General features: G+C 38.9%; 1 protein-coding gene across 1 annotated transcript; it reads left to right on the top strand.

The window, feature by feature from the left end:
- The first annotated feature begins 79 nt into the window (after positions 1–79).
- Positions 80–17664, top strand: LOC109637365 (ly6/PLAUR domain-containing protein 6). The gene is made up of 5 exons (XM_020099652.2): positions 80–278; positions 13139–13310; positions 14292–14390; positions 16105–16235; positions 17363–17664. The coding sequence occupies exons 2-5, from the start codon at positions 13193–13195 to the stop codon at positions 17531–17533; spliced, it is 519 nt and encodes a 172-aa protein (XP_019955211.2). The 5' UTR covers positions 80–278; positions 13139–13192; the 3' UTR covers positions 17534–17664.
- Positions 17665–17873: the final 209 nt, after the last annotated feature.

Below are 17873 nucleotides of genomic sequence, written 5' to 3'. Positions count from 1 at the left end.
AGCTACCGCCCACCAGACCCTCCCTGCCAATGAGAAGCGGGCTCAGCCACGACCCCTGACAGACGCGGAGCCGCACTTGAACACCGTCTCCTACCTCAATGGAAAACAGCTCCCCGTCCGTGTTGGCCAGAGTGTGACCAATCCGATGTGCCAATGGGACAATCATCCTGAGAGGCATCAAACAGGAGGAGCGGATGAGTGTTTCCACGCCGGAGAAGACTTTTCTGCTCCGCCTCGGGATCCTGAGCGAGTCTGACAGCTGGAACCTCTCTGCTCAAGTAAGTGCTGCAGCAACGACACGGTCAGGGATCAACACGGCCCCTGATCGAGACCCTCTGTGGACAATCGTCAGATGGAAACCGATTTCAAACCATCTGGGTTCAAACACCCAGAGCATGCTGGGAAGCTGTGACCCACTTTGACCCCCTCATCTGCTCCGTAAAATCCAAATGGAGCTCACAACAGTAAAGAAATCATTTGTTCAGTATCCCTTTCTTTCTTATTAAAAAAAAAAATCAATGATTTAAAATTTGCTTTCAAATAAACTCCATCATCAGATAATGAAATTGATTTTGGTTTTGACAAGGCCTCAAAGACAAAGAGGGATTCTGCTGTAATTTGTCTGTGCTTAGGTAATTATTAATAGTGAAATAGGATGATCAGTGTCAGCGCTGGTCTACATGTTTCAGTATGTCATAGATGTCTCTTCACTTTGACTCGTCTGGACAGGCCTGAGGCTCTGATCTCCACAAACACAGTGTGTGACTGACAGTGTGTGAAATGGGTGATGCAGTAGACAGTGTTTTTGGGGTTGGGTACATGGAAACACCCCCACACCGTTGAGGCTTTGTTCACTCCTTCTACCAGGGGTTGTGTATTTGTGCATGGTGTGTATGCGTGTGTTTGTGTGTGTATGCGTGCGTGTGCATTAGAACAGACACTGGTGTTCTGCTGTCCTGCATGGAGCTGCTGTCCATTTGCTCTGGCCCTGTCACTGCAGCTCACATCACGGGCCGGTATGGTTATCCAGCCTTGCTGCTGTTAGTGTCATCTGTAGCTCAGAGATCACAAACTTCGCGCTCAGATGTCACGGTCAGATTTATTATCCTTTCTATGATCAGAGAGATCCTGATACGAATAAAATGTAGTCATCTTTATTTCATTGTTGACCTGGTTATTTTTGGATGAATTTGTTTTTTTTCCTTTGCAAAACATGCTTTCATATGTATTAAAATAAGGAATCGTTTTAAAAATTGGCATCGGTACTGTGACTCATTTATAATTGGTGTTAATATAAATAATTGTTGAAATAAATCCCAACCTGGGTCTAATGCTCTGAACCCTGTCAGTCACCACAGGCTCTCTGCAGCTGTAAGTCTAAAAATTAAATATCTCTGCACATTCTGAAACCAGTCATTGATTTGTTTGTTTTCTTTGTTCACTGTAAATAGAATCTATGGCTTTTACAGTGTTGGCTGGTCCAAACAGTACACACATTTCACTGTTATTTAAAATGTTCAGTGAAAAGGAATGAAACAATTACCATTTACACTTAAATTGTGCCTCATTGCAGATATAACAAAAACAATTGCACCATGATTATTTTTTTGCACATCAATTTTTTTTTTGCTGAACAAAAAGAATGTTTAGTGGTGAGGACACATTTCAGCCTGTACCAAAAAGTGTTTGGTACTTCTACTTTCTATTAACCAATAAAGGACATTTGTTATAATTTTCTGACATTAAAGTAGGCATGTCATTAATTTAACTTATACATTTAATTAATTTTATAAAGACATCAACACACTAATTAAAACACATTAGGCCCAAAACATTTTTTTTTAAATTGCAAAAGTATGATTTTATTTAATATATAAATGCAATACATCCATTTTGCAGATCATCATTTACCCTTTAATATTTTATATGATGATATATATTTTCAATTAAATCCAAGCAAACATGAAAAAATTTACATAAATTGAACAATAATCTAAGAGGAATTTCATCCAATTTTTTAATTTATAGTTAATCTTTTTTTTTTTCTGTTTGCATCTGTTACTTCAGGTTCCAGTCAAGACTCAGGGTGAATGGTACATTATAACAAAGTTAATAATTGAGCATGATCTGTGTGTGTGTGTTGCAAATGTGTTGTGCCGGTAGCAGACCTCACTTATGAACCTTGCTCCTGGTTTGAATAGGGGGATCCCAGTAGCTTTAATTTGCTGCGGAGTGCATGTGTAGTATGGCTGCTGATGTGTTGGCCTTTGTGTTTCTGCTCAATCAGCATGACAAAAGCTGTAGAAATGTAGTAAATGCACATTGTGAAGAAGAAAGAGTTTCTGCAGGAAGCTTCACAGGCTCTGTGGGCAGCACTGCTGCTGGATGTCTGTGTCCAGTGCACGCTGACTGCAGGGCGTCATACAGCTGCTTGACACCTTCCCCATTATGCTGTAATAGTGGAAACTCCCAGGTACTGCAATGATTGGCAAACCAAGTCTTAAATTGTAGAAAATTTCATTAATGATAGTTTCAATGGTAAATTCATCTTTGAATTAATTTGTCCAAATGATCAAACATTTACTGTCAACATGAGGATGTTTTGCTTTTATATAATTATTAACCAAACAATTTTGAGATAACTGTCCAATAAAATAACCAGGACTTTGGGTCCTGTTGCGTTTAAACAAAAATGAATTTGAATTGATTTTCATTGTATTTGATAGCAATAAATCATTACACACATTTCAATTCAATATTATTTGTATAGCGCCACAGCATAATATACATTATCTCAAGACACTTTACATAGAAGGTCAAGAACTTAAAATTATTATTATTATATTATTAATATAGAGAAACCCAACCGTTCTCACAATGAGCAGCACTTTGTCGACTGTGGAGAGAAAAAACTCCCTCATTAACAGGGAGAAACCTCAAGAACCAGACTCAATGTGGGCGTTCATCTGCCTTGACCGGTTGGGGTGAGCAGAGAAAAAAGAGGAGGAGAGGAGAGATGGGTGGAAAAGGGGGGAGAAGAGAAAGAGATAGTGGGGAGGGGGAGAGAGAGGAGAGAGAGAGACCAGGAACACATTAGGTATCAGATGTTGTTAAAATAAATTTATAAATAATAAATAAATGAACATTATCTCAATATTGACATCATAACTTTTGACATTTTATACGGTAAGGGTAAGTTTTTACTATGGAGTATAGTTACTATAGAGAAACCAAACAGTCCCCAAATACATTGTGACAGTGGAAAAAGAAACTGGACTGATTTATTGATCCACTTAAAGGAAAAGATAATCTGGTTTAGCAACTTAAAAGAAGATTGGGGTATAAAAATAGGTATGGCTTGAAACAAACACGAATTTGGATACACGCTTTTATGTTGAAGTTTCTTCTTAAAACCCACGCAGTTTTTTTTTCAGATTCATACATTCACCAATGTTTTCTTATCTGGGATTTGTTCTTATGCACACTGAAGAGCACTCTTATGCACACTTGACAACTGAAATTATTGTGTAAAATAATCAGTCATTGTGTTTTTTACTTATAATTCTACAGTTGTATAATAACATTTAAATCACTCTAATATTTTATATTTTTATTTAAAAAAAAGTTTCAGTAGATGTTATAATAGTTTCAAATGCATGGAAATGTTGAAGAGGAGAACACACCCACTCTATTTGGTCTGTACAGCAATAGATCACACTATTTAAACACATGATCATGTTGAAGGAGGAGGAGATTATTTACACACAAAAATAGTCACCCATCTTTTGGTTTTACAAACTGGTGCTCACATCTTACATGTGTCACTTGTTCCATAGTTTTACTAATGCAGCTAGTTAAAATCTTATGTCCAAGTGTAGCCTGTTACAGTGCTGTGTTTCCAATGATGTGCCGCTCCAGCTCAGATAACTTGATAACTGTGAATATTCCTCTTCTTTTCCCTTACCCCTCTCTCTTCTGTGTTTAACAATATTTATTTTGACTTCAAATCTGAGATCAAACTATTTTGCTTCAATTAACTTCAATTATGCAACTTTCTCCTGATACAGCTTTTACTGAACTTATCACTGCATTCCACGTATCATTTTTTGAAGTATGTTCACTGCTGACACTACAAAATATAACAACTGTTTTCATGGTTTGAGTCTGGTGCGGCGCCGTCTTTAGATTTTTCTTCAGTCACTCCTGCTATTTGAAAGGTTTTTTCAGTGATTTCTCTGTGTGCACACTGCGCCCCAGTCTCATGCCCTTTTATGGATATTGGCGGGGCGCCATATGGTAATTAGAAAAATTTGACATCTGCTTTCAATTACGAAGACATGGTATTCATCAATAAGTGAACAATTCTGCAGTTTAAGAAAGTGTCATGAATCTGACTGAGTCTTCTTAGCAGACCTCTTACGAACACATTCCCAACATTCATCTTTAGGGAGTTTGTTCTCCCAATGAGAGACAACAGTAAAATAGACCAGCGCTTAACTTATTTTCCCTGTTTTAGAAGAGGAGTAGAATTGTGAATGGAATAACTTGTCAGATTGGTCATTTTTACTCCTAAGTATATAGAGGCAGATTGGGATATTCTTCAGCATATGAACTTTTGTTGTTATCAAGTATATAATTATTTCCAAAGGACTTCATGGTCGAGAGGGGGTTACATCAACATCTTTGAAGCCATAGAGAGGTCTTGTGGCTCCTGTTGAAGAGGGGGGATCCGTGGCGTAGTTCGCTCCCTGCAGTCTGGGCCAGATCATCACCAGCTTGGTCTCCTGGGTGAGGGCGTCTGATGTCAAGATCCCAATCACATGATGACCCCAAGTTGATCACTGACACTGTGTTCAGGTTGCAGATAAAATTCTCTTGAAAGCAATTCAAAGTGTTAGTCCCACAGCATCCAGGAGCAGTATATTGTCTTATTTATCCCTATCAACTCCATACAGTAAGGTATCACAGATGTGGTCAGTTTTGACAAGATTAGAATCAAATTTTGAAATTTTTTGAATTGGTTAATTTTAATATCTTGTATATTGTAGCAGCAAAATGTGGTGCTATCCATTTAAATAAGTCAATTAAGGCATAAATTCTTCTAAAGGAGGTTGATAAAACATAAAAGTATGATTTTTCTTCACAGCAAAATGAAGTTGCTCACCCTATTGATGTGCAACATATGAAAAGTGTCATAACCAGCTGTTAAATCATGGGAGAGCTTGGTGTTTTAATCATTTTTTATTATTTCAGTTTATTTCATTGTTAGACGTCCTTCTGCACATAATATCACATATTCCACCATGGAGAAAATAGATATGATATGCAACATGCTGTTTTAACCCATTTACACATTATTTATCTTAAAGTATCAGCTCTCTACCAGTGAAACTAAATGTCATTTTCATAGGGTTGTGCCGTCCCTGTCAACTTTTAAACCACAGCTGTGTCCTTCCATGTAGAGCACTTACTTCTGATCATGTTAAATGGGTATTGGGCATGTCCATATATAATGATAGACAGTAGCAGAAGCTGTTTTATTTGCAGGATGTGGGTATGACAGGAGCACAGATTAGTGGATGCTGATGATTCTATGAGTAGATTCACAGTATGTGTTCACACTGCAGGACACATGCTTCTCCATGTCATGCAGCTTGGAACAGGCTGTCAACCATCTGTTGCTTTGCAGTCCTGGGCTTTTACAACATGAATAATCCATGCTTTACTTGTGGTGGTAGTTTCAGAGGAACTAAAACAACAGTCAGATGAAGATAAGTATATATTTTTTTTTCTGCAGTGATAATGGCTTCATGAAATCTGGTTGATGTTAACTTCTCTATGTTTGACCTATGTAGTGAGACGAAAGGCAAAGACACACAGACAGTCAGCCATCTTTCACCTGCTGTCCTATTAGATCAGTTAAATTCAGTCAGCTCAAATGCAAAGCATATTCATTTTAATAAAATCTTACCATAAGCAGGGGTAGTGTGAAATTACTTTGAAGTCCAGTCCTTGTTTTCAAAGTTTTTCTTCTTTTCTTTGAGGGGATAATGAATGGAGGTCTTTATGGGAAGGAAGGAAAGATGAATAGTTTACATTCCCAACCACTGCATGCAGAAGCACAACCTTTTCATTACTCTGAAGTAATGTCCACACTAAAAAGTTTCAGGTTTAAAAAACATCAATTCTACTATATCCACACTACTCTGCTGTGCCAGTGACGACTTCAAGTTTTTCAGCCAAAGTTCTCCTCTTGAATGGAGGTTGGAGAAGAGATTTTGTGGCTGTGATGCTGTTTCGTGCGCACCTGTGGCCGTCATTTTCGCTAATACCGTCTGATTTCCTCCACCACCGACACTGAGGGACCGGGCTTGGGGCGCCTTCAGAATCACCCTTCCTTCGGGCATTATTTTTGACGATGTTGATTGGCCAAATTTACTTTGCCATACGCGTATCTTCCCCAGCAAAATCCCTTATTGGCTACTTGTCTCTGCTTTATGGGCGACTTTTCCAGCGCCCTTGAACTGACTATGTGTGTAAACACTTGTTTTGCACACATTTTTACTGAACATATTTATTTATATGATAAACAACAAACGTTACTTATGAAATTTAAACACATAAATACTTAAATAATTTATCATAGCTAATGTTAAATTTTATTTATAAAAAAATAAATAAAACACTCTCCACAAGGGAGGGCGGAGCCCTGGCACCCTCTATTGACCAACCGCCACTGAGTCTGGACCATAGACTATAAAAAGTCTGGATGGAGAAGCATTGACAAAGACACTCACATTCACTGTCTGACTGGGTTTTATCAGTCACGAATCAACTTCCACTGATGAACGGATAAGGAAACAGTTCCAATAACAGTTCCACCTCATCATCAGCCCAAGAAAAGAAATCCCTGCTCTTTACTTTTCAAAATTGTTGTTCCGTAGCATTTTCTGCTAACACTGCCACACAAGATCACTGTATGAATGGTCATGTGATATGCATTTTCAGGTGATACAGATATGATACAGAATGAAAAATTCTTGTATCACATTCAAGAGATTGTTATTGTTAGTGTGGGCGCAGACCAGACCAGTCACACAGACAATCCATTAGCACCCCCTCCCCGCCTCCCTCATCTGAGAGGAAACACTATCCACAGGTTGTTGCTTGGCTCAGCATAACAAGTAGCCAGGCCTGCAAATCACATTCTCCCGCTGTCAACGATTCAGACTGGGATCCCTGCAAGTATACACACATGCCTACCATCATTTTATCTTTGTATTTGTATAAGTTACCATTCATCAATCATACTACATGTGTTGGGACAGAAGTAGTTTTTCTGTGTATAGAAAAGTGAGTGATGAGATGTTTCTTTCAGTTTTTTTACACAGATCTTTACAATCCTTTTCCCAAACTTCTCACCCATTCCACCTCACATTTTCTCACCTGCATGAAGCCCCCTTCCTCCCCCACACAGAGAAAACAGGGAAATTGCTGATGGTAACTGTGCAGTGAAGTGTGATCCACTATGTTCAACTGCTTTTTAGTCTGAATGCAAATTATGAAATGTGATAAGCGTTGTACAGGACTTTTTTGAAGAGACAGGGACTTGCTTTAAGAATTGTGCTTCTTTGTAGACAGATGGCTGTTTTTTTTAGAACACATCAACCAAGTTACAAGAGTCAGCTACTTGTTTATTACAATTAATAGAATAAAGGAGAGAAGAGATTCCAGTACATTTTAAAAATGCAACAACATTGTTTGGAGATTAGTTAGCTGGTAGATGGCTTAAAACTTCTGCACTTAATAGAACTTAGTGGTACTGGTCCTAATATATAAATCAAGTTGGAGAGAAAGTAGAGCCTATTTCTTTAACTTTAACTTGAACTCTTTAACTTTTTTTCCCATGCATTTTCATTAAAGATGCTCTGATGCCCAACCCTGGTGAAATGCCAAGGCTTTACACATCACAGTATTAGCACATCTCTTAACATATCCATCTGCTTCTATAGTGCAGTGTTAGGACACCTGTGCCACTGAAACCAGACCTCTGTATCAATGTCGGTGGGATGAAAGGCACATGGCATAGGTTAGATAGCTGTAAGAGATTATCCTCTCGTTCTTAGATAACTTATAGCAGCTTTTTTAGTCCATTCTAAGTCTGATCTTGTTGCAGTTTTCCACAGCTGAACTACTAGTTACCTCATGTGTTTCTGTTTTATACTGATGAAATAGTAATTCAAATGATAAACATCTGTAAAACTTACATAGCCATCTTTGTTTGCAAAACACTGTCACTCTGGGGCAGCGGTGTTACCTCTGTTTAAACTAGATTTTAATGGCTTATATACTAGACTAACAGGTAATATACACACAACTGAGTACTGCTTCTAACTAGAATGGCACTCCGTAGAGTGAATACCTTCGCCATCAAGCTGCACCAAATTTCACACACACATAGATTTCAGTTCTCTAAATGTGCCTGATTTTTTACCGTGAATGTATTAGGCAGACCCAGTATTGTCATAACAATGTTTTGATGTACCATAATTGACAGATGTGCATTATTTCAGTAATTATGTATAGTAATTTTAACCCCTAACCCACCGAACTGCTAATAGATCCTCTCCAGGCCCTGCCATTCTTACCCATACTAGAAAAGACGTGGTTAACGCAATATGCTGTCCTACAATATGAGAAGGTAAAAGTCTTTATACCTAATCTATGTTTGATGCTGGAGTAAAGAGCTGCTGGTCATTTCATTTTAAGTATTGGGACAACAGAATGCATTACGGTAAGCCTCTTCACAGTGATGACCTCAGTTGTTCACATGAAAAGTATAGAAGATCAGGCCCTGCCTACTTTCTCACCTGCACCAGTCACTGAGGGTCGAGGCTGAGGATGTTGAATCAGTTGCAAAGATGGTGAGGCATCAATTTAACCTAATCTGATGTCATGAAATAGAAAGATGCAACACTGTGTTAAGACCATTGTGTGGGGGAAAAAACAGGGGAGGGGTTACTGGCAGTGCTCCGGGAAATGCCTAGACACAACATGAAAATCCTATGTATTAGGAATATCATTCAGAGCACATTGACACCAGTGTTGGCCCTTGTCTTCAAAACCTTTCGAATCACATGGTCTTTCCGAGTTGACATTTTCTTTGGTGTCCTCTATGTGTATGGCACCTATTTTTAGTTAGAGATATTTGAATTATTATTTTTCTTTTCAGCTATTTTCCTGCCCTGACAAGGTTTGACTGATGGAAGATGCAGTTGACGATGTCTGACTGCCATCACAATGTTTAGCCGACATCATGATGTACCGCGTGTGGTTCACAGCGGAATGGAGAGAGTAGACCCCCAGCAGTGACATTTGTTATTAAAGTCCCAATTTTGCTCCTGGGTGATGCCTTTGCTGTTATTGACTTTAATGTCACCTTGGTAAACACTTACCTATGAAGCTTGTGAATGCTGGACTCGATCCATCGAATAACATTTTTTTTTTACCAGTGATGTAACAAGTGATATCCTTGCATTTTTCCTTTTGGTAGTCAGAATCTAATACTCAACTATCCTATGGACAAATCGGGTCTTGTTACAGTTGTTTTCCTGTAAAAAGTTGCATGAAGTTGTGACTTAAATCAGAGGACATCAAATCTTTTTGGGCTGATTGTTTTTTTTCAATTTCTTACCTTCTAATTACTTTAATCCCTCAATTCTGATGAGCTCTGCCCGAAAGCAGCTTTCTGACTTATACATACCATACAGTAAAAATATAGTCTCATTTATAATATTTCTTGGAATAACAACATTTATGTGAGCTAATAAATATTCTCTAATGAGTGGAATTTACACACAGTCTCTTTGAGTCTGTCACAGCACTTGATATGTATCCTTGTTCTCCTCATCTTGGAGTGAATACATTGAAGACCTCAGCTGTGATAAAGATCTCCGGGAGGAAACATGATGCAGTCCAGCATGGCTGCAGATCACCCAGTTGCTTTGTGCAGAGGTCAAAAACTAGTGCATTACAAGAGGCTGTGACTCTGAGGCATGTGGCTTTGCTGCTGTTTTTGTGACTAATCCCTTTCACCACAGCCGGATTTTGGCATCACCTTTCATGACATACGTTAGCTCTGACCCACAGTGTGTTGCCTGTGCCAGGCTATTGGGCAGGAAATCCTGAGGAGACTAAAAGATAAAGAAAAGCTGGTCAAGCACAGGTCAGAGGGGCATAGGGTCCATTTACCTGTCTTAGATTATGCTTTCGTCCAGATGTATTATTTTAAAACCCTTGCAGACACAGTAAGACCTTCTTGCTTATTGGTCCCTTCAAAATATGTCATATTGACTTTTGTAATGCCTGTGTAACTCTATAGAAAGAGAAAAGATACGTTCTCACACTTTCAAATCAAAAGTTGAATTTGTGAGTAGAAAATGACTCTTTGTCAGTTCAGTACCACCACTCTTATCTTATCTTAAATCATTATTTCAAGTTTTGCTGTATAGTTGAATTATCCTCAAGTGTATGCTGAGATGACTGGTACCTACCTGATCAACAATTACACAGCACCAGCCAACTAACAAAGCAAAGTAGCATGTTCATTCATTCACTTCCCAAATTAGATGAATTACTGCACACTAGGCCTACTTTAGTCAGGAATTATTTTTAAAAGTCAAGAAAAACTTATGTCAGTATATATATATGCAGCAGAAAGTGATGATTTTTTTAGCCTGTCCAATAACCAAATTATGCAGTTCAATTCATGAAATAGATGAATTAAGATTAATGGGAAAAATTGCCTCTGCACCTAAAACTAATCCAGGACAATCATAGTTTAAACATAAGAGAGAAAATGAACAAAATGTTAAGGCAAAGGTAAATGAGAGCTAGTTTAGTTGAGTTTGAGATCTTTGGCACAACAGGAACACATATTTACACAAATTGCAAATGACTGTCATGACTCGCTGTGGCAGATAGATCCTGGCTTGTGCTCCCTGCCCTGCGCCTTGCTACCCCCTGATTGTCTGTGTACTTAAACCCTGTGTGTCTTCCGTCATGTTGCCAGTTCCTTGTGTTCTAGTGTCGATGTTCCAGCATAGTTTTCTTGTGAGTTTCTCAGTATATTACCATTGCCTGTTAACCTGCCCATGCCTTTTTGCCTGCTCCCTTTTGATATCGTTGCCTTGTGCCTTTTGATTGTGCACCAACCTGGATTGATTAAACTGCCTGAACTCTGCCTTTTGAGCCGTGCATTTTTCGGTCCTCCATTCGCTGGTTCTGATATTAACATATGTTTCTTTAAACGCTTAGCTCTAGTGTACCATTTAAATGGTACATGCAGTGCATGGGTACATTGATTTTCAGGGATACACAGGAAAATAAGCATGGAGTCATGTAAAGAGTCCATTTTAGAATTGTTTCACTTGAGTGCCTGTTTCTTACTAGGCTTTCTGAATTCCTTAGGGTCACTTCTGTGGTCTTGAAAATATCTTGCAATAGTGAGCATGTCCCTGTACCTTGTTCTCATTCAAATATTTGTCAGGGAATGTCAGAGATAAATGTGTGACTGTGTGTGTGGGAATAAGTTTATGTGCACACAGTATGAACCTGTCTGGAATGTTTAGATAGCTCTTTGTAAGCTGCTCTTTGAGTTCGCTTGAATAAAATGAGCTCATCCAGATTTCAGCCGGGCCTTCAATGCATCAGGCTGTGCTGGCGGAAAGTGCACAAAGGACTGAAGTCAAGTGGATGTGACAAATGTTCAGATGGCTCCATTTTTTTCTTCCATGTCAGTGCAGTTTGTTGTCTATGGGACAAGGTCTCCTGTATATCCAAGCTGTTGAATGAGTCAACTTTCACCATGGGTCTGTTCTGTCCTTACTTTACCTGCAGGGTGATAGATGACACTGGTCTCAGCCACTGCTCCGTTGGCTCCTTTTCCTTGTTCTGGACTTTACCTGGGGTGACCATCCGTCTTTGCTCTGGAGTAAACAAGGATGAAGAAATCTCCTACCCTGGGAACGATTCTCTCATTAATTGCTAGATCATTATAACAGATGATAAAGGCTTGAACTGAAGTAACACAATGAGCAGTAGCACCACTATGTGCTGAGTGTCATTTGGTATGTCTCAGTATCAAACTACAACCTAATTCAAAGAAGACTTTGTGTCACCCTGTCAAATTAATAAAATAGATTATAGTTATAAATGTGAGGATGCAACCAAATGTACTTGATCTGTAAGTGAGGGACATGTCGCACAACATTTTTTGTATTACGTGTACAACTACAATGACTGTGTATCGAGCTCTGAGCAGTGCCAACAGTCTGTACTGTGCTGAACTCTGTATGTAAATGGTCTGTTTTTATGTGTTTTATTGTTAATCATTTGTTACCATGTTACCAATGGCATTCTGTAAATCAGGGTTCATCTGCACAAAGCAGTGGGTGATACATCCAGCTAATGTTGATACTGCTTTTCCTTTTCGTTGTTGGAGCCAAGGGCTGACATTGGCCGAGAGGTGGAGTCTCTGGACAGGTCACCAGTCCATACCTTTTAACTAAGTCAAAAGAGTAAAATAATTTTATTGTAAAGTTATACTCAGACCGGTCTTACCCCACTGTCTCTCTCTCCACCTCTTTCTGGCCCAGTTTCAATCTGGCTCCTCCACCCTCCCACTCGGAGGGAGTGTGACGTCACACTCAATGTGGCAATGAGGCCCCTTCATTAAAGTGAAGGATAGCTCCAAGCTTGAGCATCAAATGCTCTTTCTTCCTTCTTTACACTCACCTTTCATGAATAATGGTTAATCTGAAGCTTCTTTGGCCACGTTTCCTTTTTTCGGAATATTTCGATATAAGTTGAAAGCATGAGAAATAATAGCTATGATGACTAAACAGACACAGGAATGTCACAGCACTAGCCATGCTGTCTGATAAAAACAATGTGCAAAGCAAAAATACCACAGCAATGACCAGATACACTGGAGATCAACATCCAAAATGTAAAAAAGGTAAACAGACCGTCAATTAGGAAAATAACAGTGAATTAATGTTTTATTTAAAGACCATTCAGCCATTCAAGCACATTGGAGCCATGATCTAAAGATGTGGGGGTTTTTTTTACTTCACAGGTGCTGGCATTTACCAATCTGAGAGCTGCATGTGTGAAACCTTAGTAACCAGCAATGGAGCCCTGGCCTGCAGTGGCCTGGGTCCTAATGCTGACCATCATCATGGGTCTTCTGAGAAGCTCCCACACCAGAGACTTTACTGAACAAGATATCATATTTCTTCACCCTGCGAGTGAGTGTCCTCCTTCAAACACCACACAACATGTTATTGCAGTGTTACACTCACAGCGTAAAGGAAAACAGGTACATTTTTTGTATCTCTCTAGTGCCTGAGGACAAGCAGGACAAACTACAGTCACATGAAAAAAAATCTCACAGACTATTAGGGAAGAGGAAAACAGAAATACATTAAGAGAGTGGGAGGGATGGACCACTACCTAATAAAGCAGTACATAACCAAGTATTTGAATCAGTCAACATCATGCTCATGATCCACCATCATGATCACAATCTACCATCCATGATCTGCGATCCTGCAATGATAAAAAAAAACAAGGACTCTGGTAAAGAAGTCAAGTCCAACACCATGAATTGATCAGACATTAAAGTGATGAAGAGGAAGAGGAGGAAAGCAAAGTTCAATGCATCATGTGTCCCCCATCAATCTAATCCTATAGCAGCATAACAAAGAGCTGGTTCAAGAGGTGCTGAATCAAAAAGGAAAGTAAAGTGATAGTTTTGACGAGGGATAGTTTACGGAAAAACGTTAATTCACTCATTATCTACTCACTGCTAGGTTAGGGGTGGGTGAAGTGTTTGAGTCCTCAAAACACTTTTGGTCCTCAAGACACTTATGGAGTCCTCCATACTGCTCCTGTGGTGATATCTAAGTGTCAAATTCAACTCGAAACAGTATCCTTTACACCATGTTTTTAGCCTAAATGTCCTCTGATATCCTCCTTTGGAGCCTCGTTCACGTCGCTACTTTCGGTAGCTGACTTTTCGGCTAAAAACAAACTACAGCTAACGGAGCTTCCAAGGTCTGGAGGTGATTTTCCAAATAGCTAAGCCTCTGTTTTTACTGACAATTACTGTTTAATGACTGAGGCAGAGGAACATCAGACACACGTTCAAGATAATGACCAGACAGACAGTATGTTTAGTGCGATGTTCCTTGGAAGGAATTGATTTTATGGATTTTGTCTTTTCACAGGTACTCCTTTTCCTGGTGGATACAAGTGCTTCACCTGTGAAGATGCACAAGATAACTTTGAGTGCAATCGCTGGGCACCAGACATGTACTGCCCGCATGGTAAGACTCCTGGCAAAGCATTATCACCAAATGCATGTGCAAAAATGTATTCAGAGGAAAAGCAGCTGGATCTTTTCATGATAAAGACTATAATTTGAAACCTAGTCATTATAGCCTACATTCAAACAAACATAAATAAAACATTAACTATAAATACAAATGTCAACTAATGAAAAGAAAACAGAATATAATAAAATAAGTACATGAATAAAACCACCCATGTTCAATGCAATATATGTGCTTTTTTTGTTTATTTATTTAATGGTCCTCATCTTCAGGTTTACAGAGGGACACAAGCTCATTACGCCAATGCCTTAATGATGGTGGATTTTCAGATTTCCAATTTGTAAGGATTCATTTTTTCATTGCAGCACTGGCCACTAAATAATGTTTTTCCTGTTATTGTTCACATTACCACTTATGTCCCCTACTTTACACAATTTTGGACCCAGCTCTATTAGAGAGCATATTATCTTTGAAGTTATTATAATACAATGTCATCATAATTCTTCCAAAGCATCCTCTTATCTCTGACAAATAAGAGGGATATTATTGTTGATTTTGTGTAACTGTTTGGGGTGTATTAGTTTTGTGAATTGAATTCGTCTATGTTTTGAGGAAATGAATACAGTCTGCGCCTGTTTCCATACATCTCTTCAAAAGCACAGCCTAGATCTGTTTCCCTTTTTCCCTTTTTGGATGTTTTATCATAGACATGTAAATTGCAAGTAATGACCCCAAATACAACATATGTTATTCCTCTAGCTGTGTACATGATCTGTTAAATAGATAGTTTGAAAGGAAAATGGTAATTGTATCATTAGTGTATCATTCAGAAATTCTACTATCCTTCCACTTAAATAATGTGGCATCAGCAAAGTTATTTTAATATATTAGTGTTACCCCATTAAAGGAGTCTTTCTGAGAATCCAAACATTTAGGTCTAAACATTTGTGAGATTCTTGTGCGATTGTTACCATGCAATGTATGTATTCAGTATTTTAGAGTTTTTGTGAATGTGATACTGTTTTGTGCCTATAAATTGCCTAAGTGCAATATATAAGTGCAACTAAACTTAATTATAATTATTTTATTTGTTACCAGAGTTGACGATGGTTATTAGACATCATCTTAGTTGCTGTGGATAAAGGTGCTATCAGTTGTCTGCTTATGAATGACTTGTTTGTCTTTGTCGTCAGTGTTGCTGATATAGGGTAGGCTCTTCGTTACTGAAGTTCAGACTATTTGAACTATCTGTTGACTGGTTTTATGTCAGATTTATGGAATGCCTCGTTAGCTGTTGCCTATCCCTGCTCTTTGGTCCCTACCGGGATCTTGTAGATCGATGAATGGTTTTCCGATGATCTGATTGGTCAAGAGTGGCCATTGATTGATATTAATCTATTGTTTCAAACTTAACATGCATGAGGTTAGCAGCACAACATAACCATGCCATGGTGATTTACCCCACTAAGAATTAAACCAAATTCAAAAAACATAGTTTGTAGTACAGGCCCTTGGTGTTTTAATAATTCAGATGGTGAATACAGATTTTGGCCACAAAGTAAACAAAACTGCTGCACACATTTGCACAACATCATTTTCTTAGTCTAGCCGGCCCTCTGTGAATGACACCAGCATGAGATTTAAAAAAAACTGTCCTCAAGGATTTGCTTTAGTCGGTGTTCTGCAATTGGGTTCTAATGTCTTTCAGAAGCCACATATTGCTACACCCGTCACACAATAGATGGGGAAGGAAACAGTGTGTCAGTGACCAAACGCTGTGTGGTTCTGGAGGACTGTCTTTCCACAGGGTGCACTGAAATGGATCATGAAGGAAAACAGGTAGGGAAGTGTAGACAATCTGTGTGTGGGTGTGGTCCAGGTGTTACTCATGTGGGGTATTACTTATTACTCAGGTATTACTCATACTATTGTTACTCAAAAACTACTACTACTCCAGTCCCCATAACATACATCTGTAAGGTATGCTTTGATGTTATGTTAAGGTAATGTTTAGGTTGACGTTAGTGTAAGGCCCAATCTCTTTTCACCCCTTAGCCCTTTCCCTCTGTTTTGCACGATCCTGTGTAGGGGTAATGTTTCAGATACTTGTTGGAATGAAGGGGTAAAGACAAGTGTTAGGGCTTTACTGCCCTCAAAACTGAGATTTTTCACATTATCCCATATTTTCACATAATTAAACCTCAGCACAGAGACAGAACACAAGGCTCCACACAGTACGAATAGTTCAAGGGTATATGTAGTCAAATCAAAGGTGGCACGAGGATGAGATAAGGGAGTAGAGAGCAAATGATTGGCAGGAGACCCTGGATCCTGGAGGCACAAAGAGAAACACTGTGGGCAAACACGAGTTAAGACACAGGGATAAAACTCTAAATACACAATCTAGAGCGGCCAAGGATGAGTGACTACCACTGCAGTGTTGAGGGACAAACTGCCAGTTACTGGGAGCACGACCAGGGTAGATATCCTGCTGGTGATCAGTGTCTCAGCAGAGTCATCAGGGGAATATGGCACACACCTGCGGAGGGGAGAGAGACAAGAGAAGAGGGGAAAAACACTGGGGGGCTCGGGGGAGCTGTGACACAAATAGACAGTGATGAGTGAGTCAAAGAAAAGCAAGAAAAGAAACTTAATATGGCGTGCTATAAAAAAACAGAAGTGATGATCAAGACATGACAGACTATTGCATGTCCATTCTTCTGGCAGACAGTTAAAAAAATATGTTCAGTTGTTGAATAATAATAGTAATTAATACCAACCTTCTGATTGGTCAATTATCCTTCTAGTACTTGTACCAAAACTGTTTTGTTATATCAGAAATTGGAGGGCTAGATTTTAGTTTATAAAGGAAATATTACTGCCTCGATAAAGTTTATGTGCTATTTTAGCATGTTAGCACTGTGTTGTGACAACAAACATTGCTAATGATGTGTCTTCCTGCCCAGGTGTGCACAGCCTGCTGTGAAGGAAACATCTGTAACTTACCGGTGCCATGGAACGAAACCGATAGCATCTTTAGCCCCACTTCTCTCAGCAGCACTGTGGGACTTTCACAAAGCCCCTCTCTGACTTTTTCATTCATCAGCACTTTTTTATTTTTCTCAAGTGGTGTATGAAATGTGACAGTGGTCTTCAAAAAGGATCCTGACTGCTGTTTAGATTGTACTGCGACCTAAGGGAGTATATTATCACTATTATACTTGATTCTTCTTCTATTATTATAGTCTTATTTCAAAACAATGAACAATTACCACAGCCTAAAGTTGTAATTTAAAAAAAAGCACCATCACTGATTTGTATATCACTCTTCTCAGTCCCTCTGAAGCATGAATCCAAGTCGAAATTTTACAGAAAATAAATCAAATCAGTTTTAAAGGAATACAGAACTTAGCAGCTGTAATACTTTCACATACTGGATAACTGTTTTGTTCTGATTTAGTTTTTCCCATTATACAT

The sequence above is a fragment of the Paralichthys olivaceus genome, chromosome 10, assembly GCF_024713975.1.
Source record: "Paralichthys olivaceus isolate ysfri-2021 chromosome 10, ASM2471397v2, whole genome shotgun sequence".
In the NCBI taxonomy this organism is placed as follows: Eukaryota; Metazoa; Chordata; class Actinopteri; order Pleuronectiformes; family Paralichthyidae; genus Paralichthys; species Paralichthys olivaceus.
Note: the sequence above shows the minus strand (reverse complement) of the source record. Positions and strands in the feature narration are given on the sequence as shown.

Coding starts and splice junctions, on each gene's coding strand:
- LOC109637365 (XM_020099652.2), top strand. CDS start 13,193: ATGGAGCCCTGGCCTGCAGTGGCCTGGGTCCTAATGCTGACCATCATC. Junction 14,391..16,104: donor AGACATGTACTGCCCGCATG/GTAAGACTCCTG, acceptor AATGTCTTTCAG/AAGCCACATATTGCTACACC. Junction 16,236..17,362: donor TGGATCATGAAGGAAAACAG/GTAGGGAAGTGT, acceptor CTTCCTGCCCAG/GTGTGCACAGCCTGCTGTGA.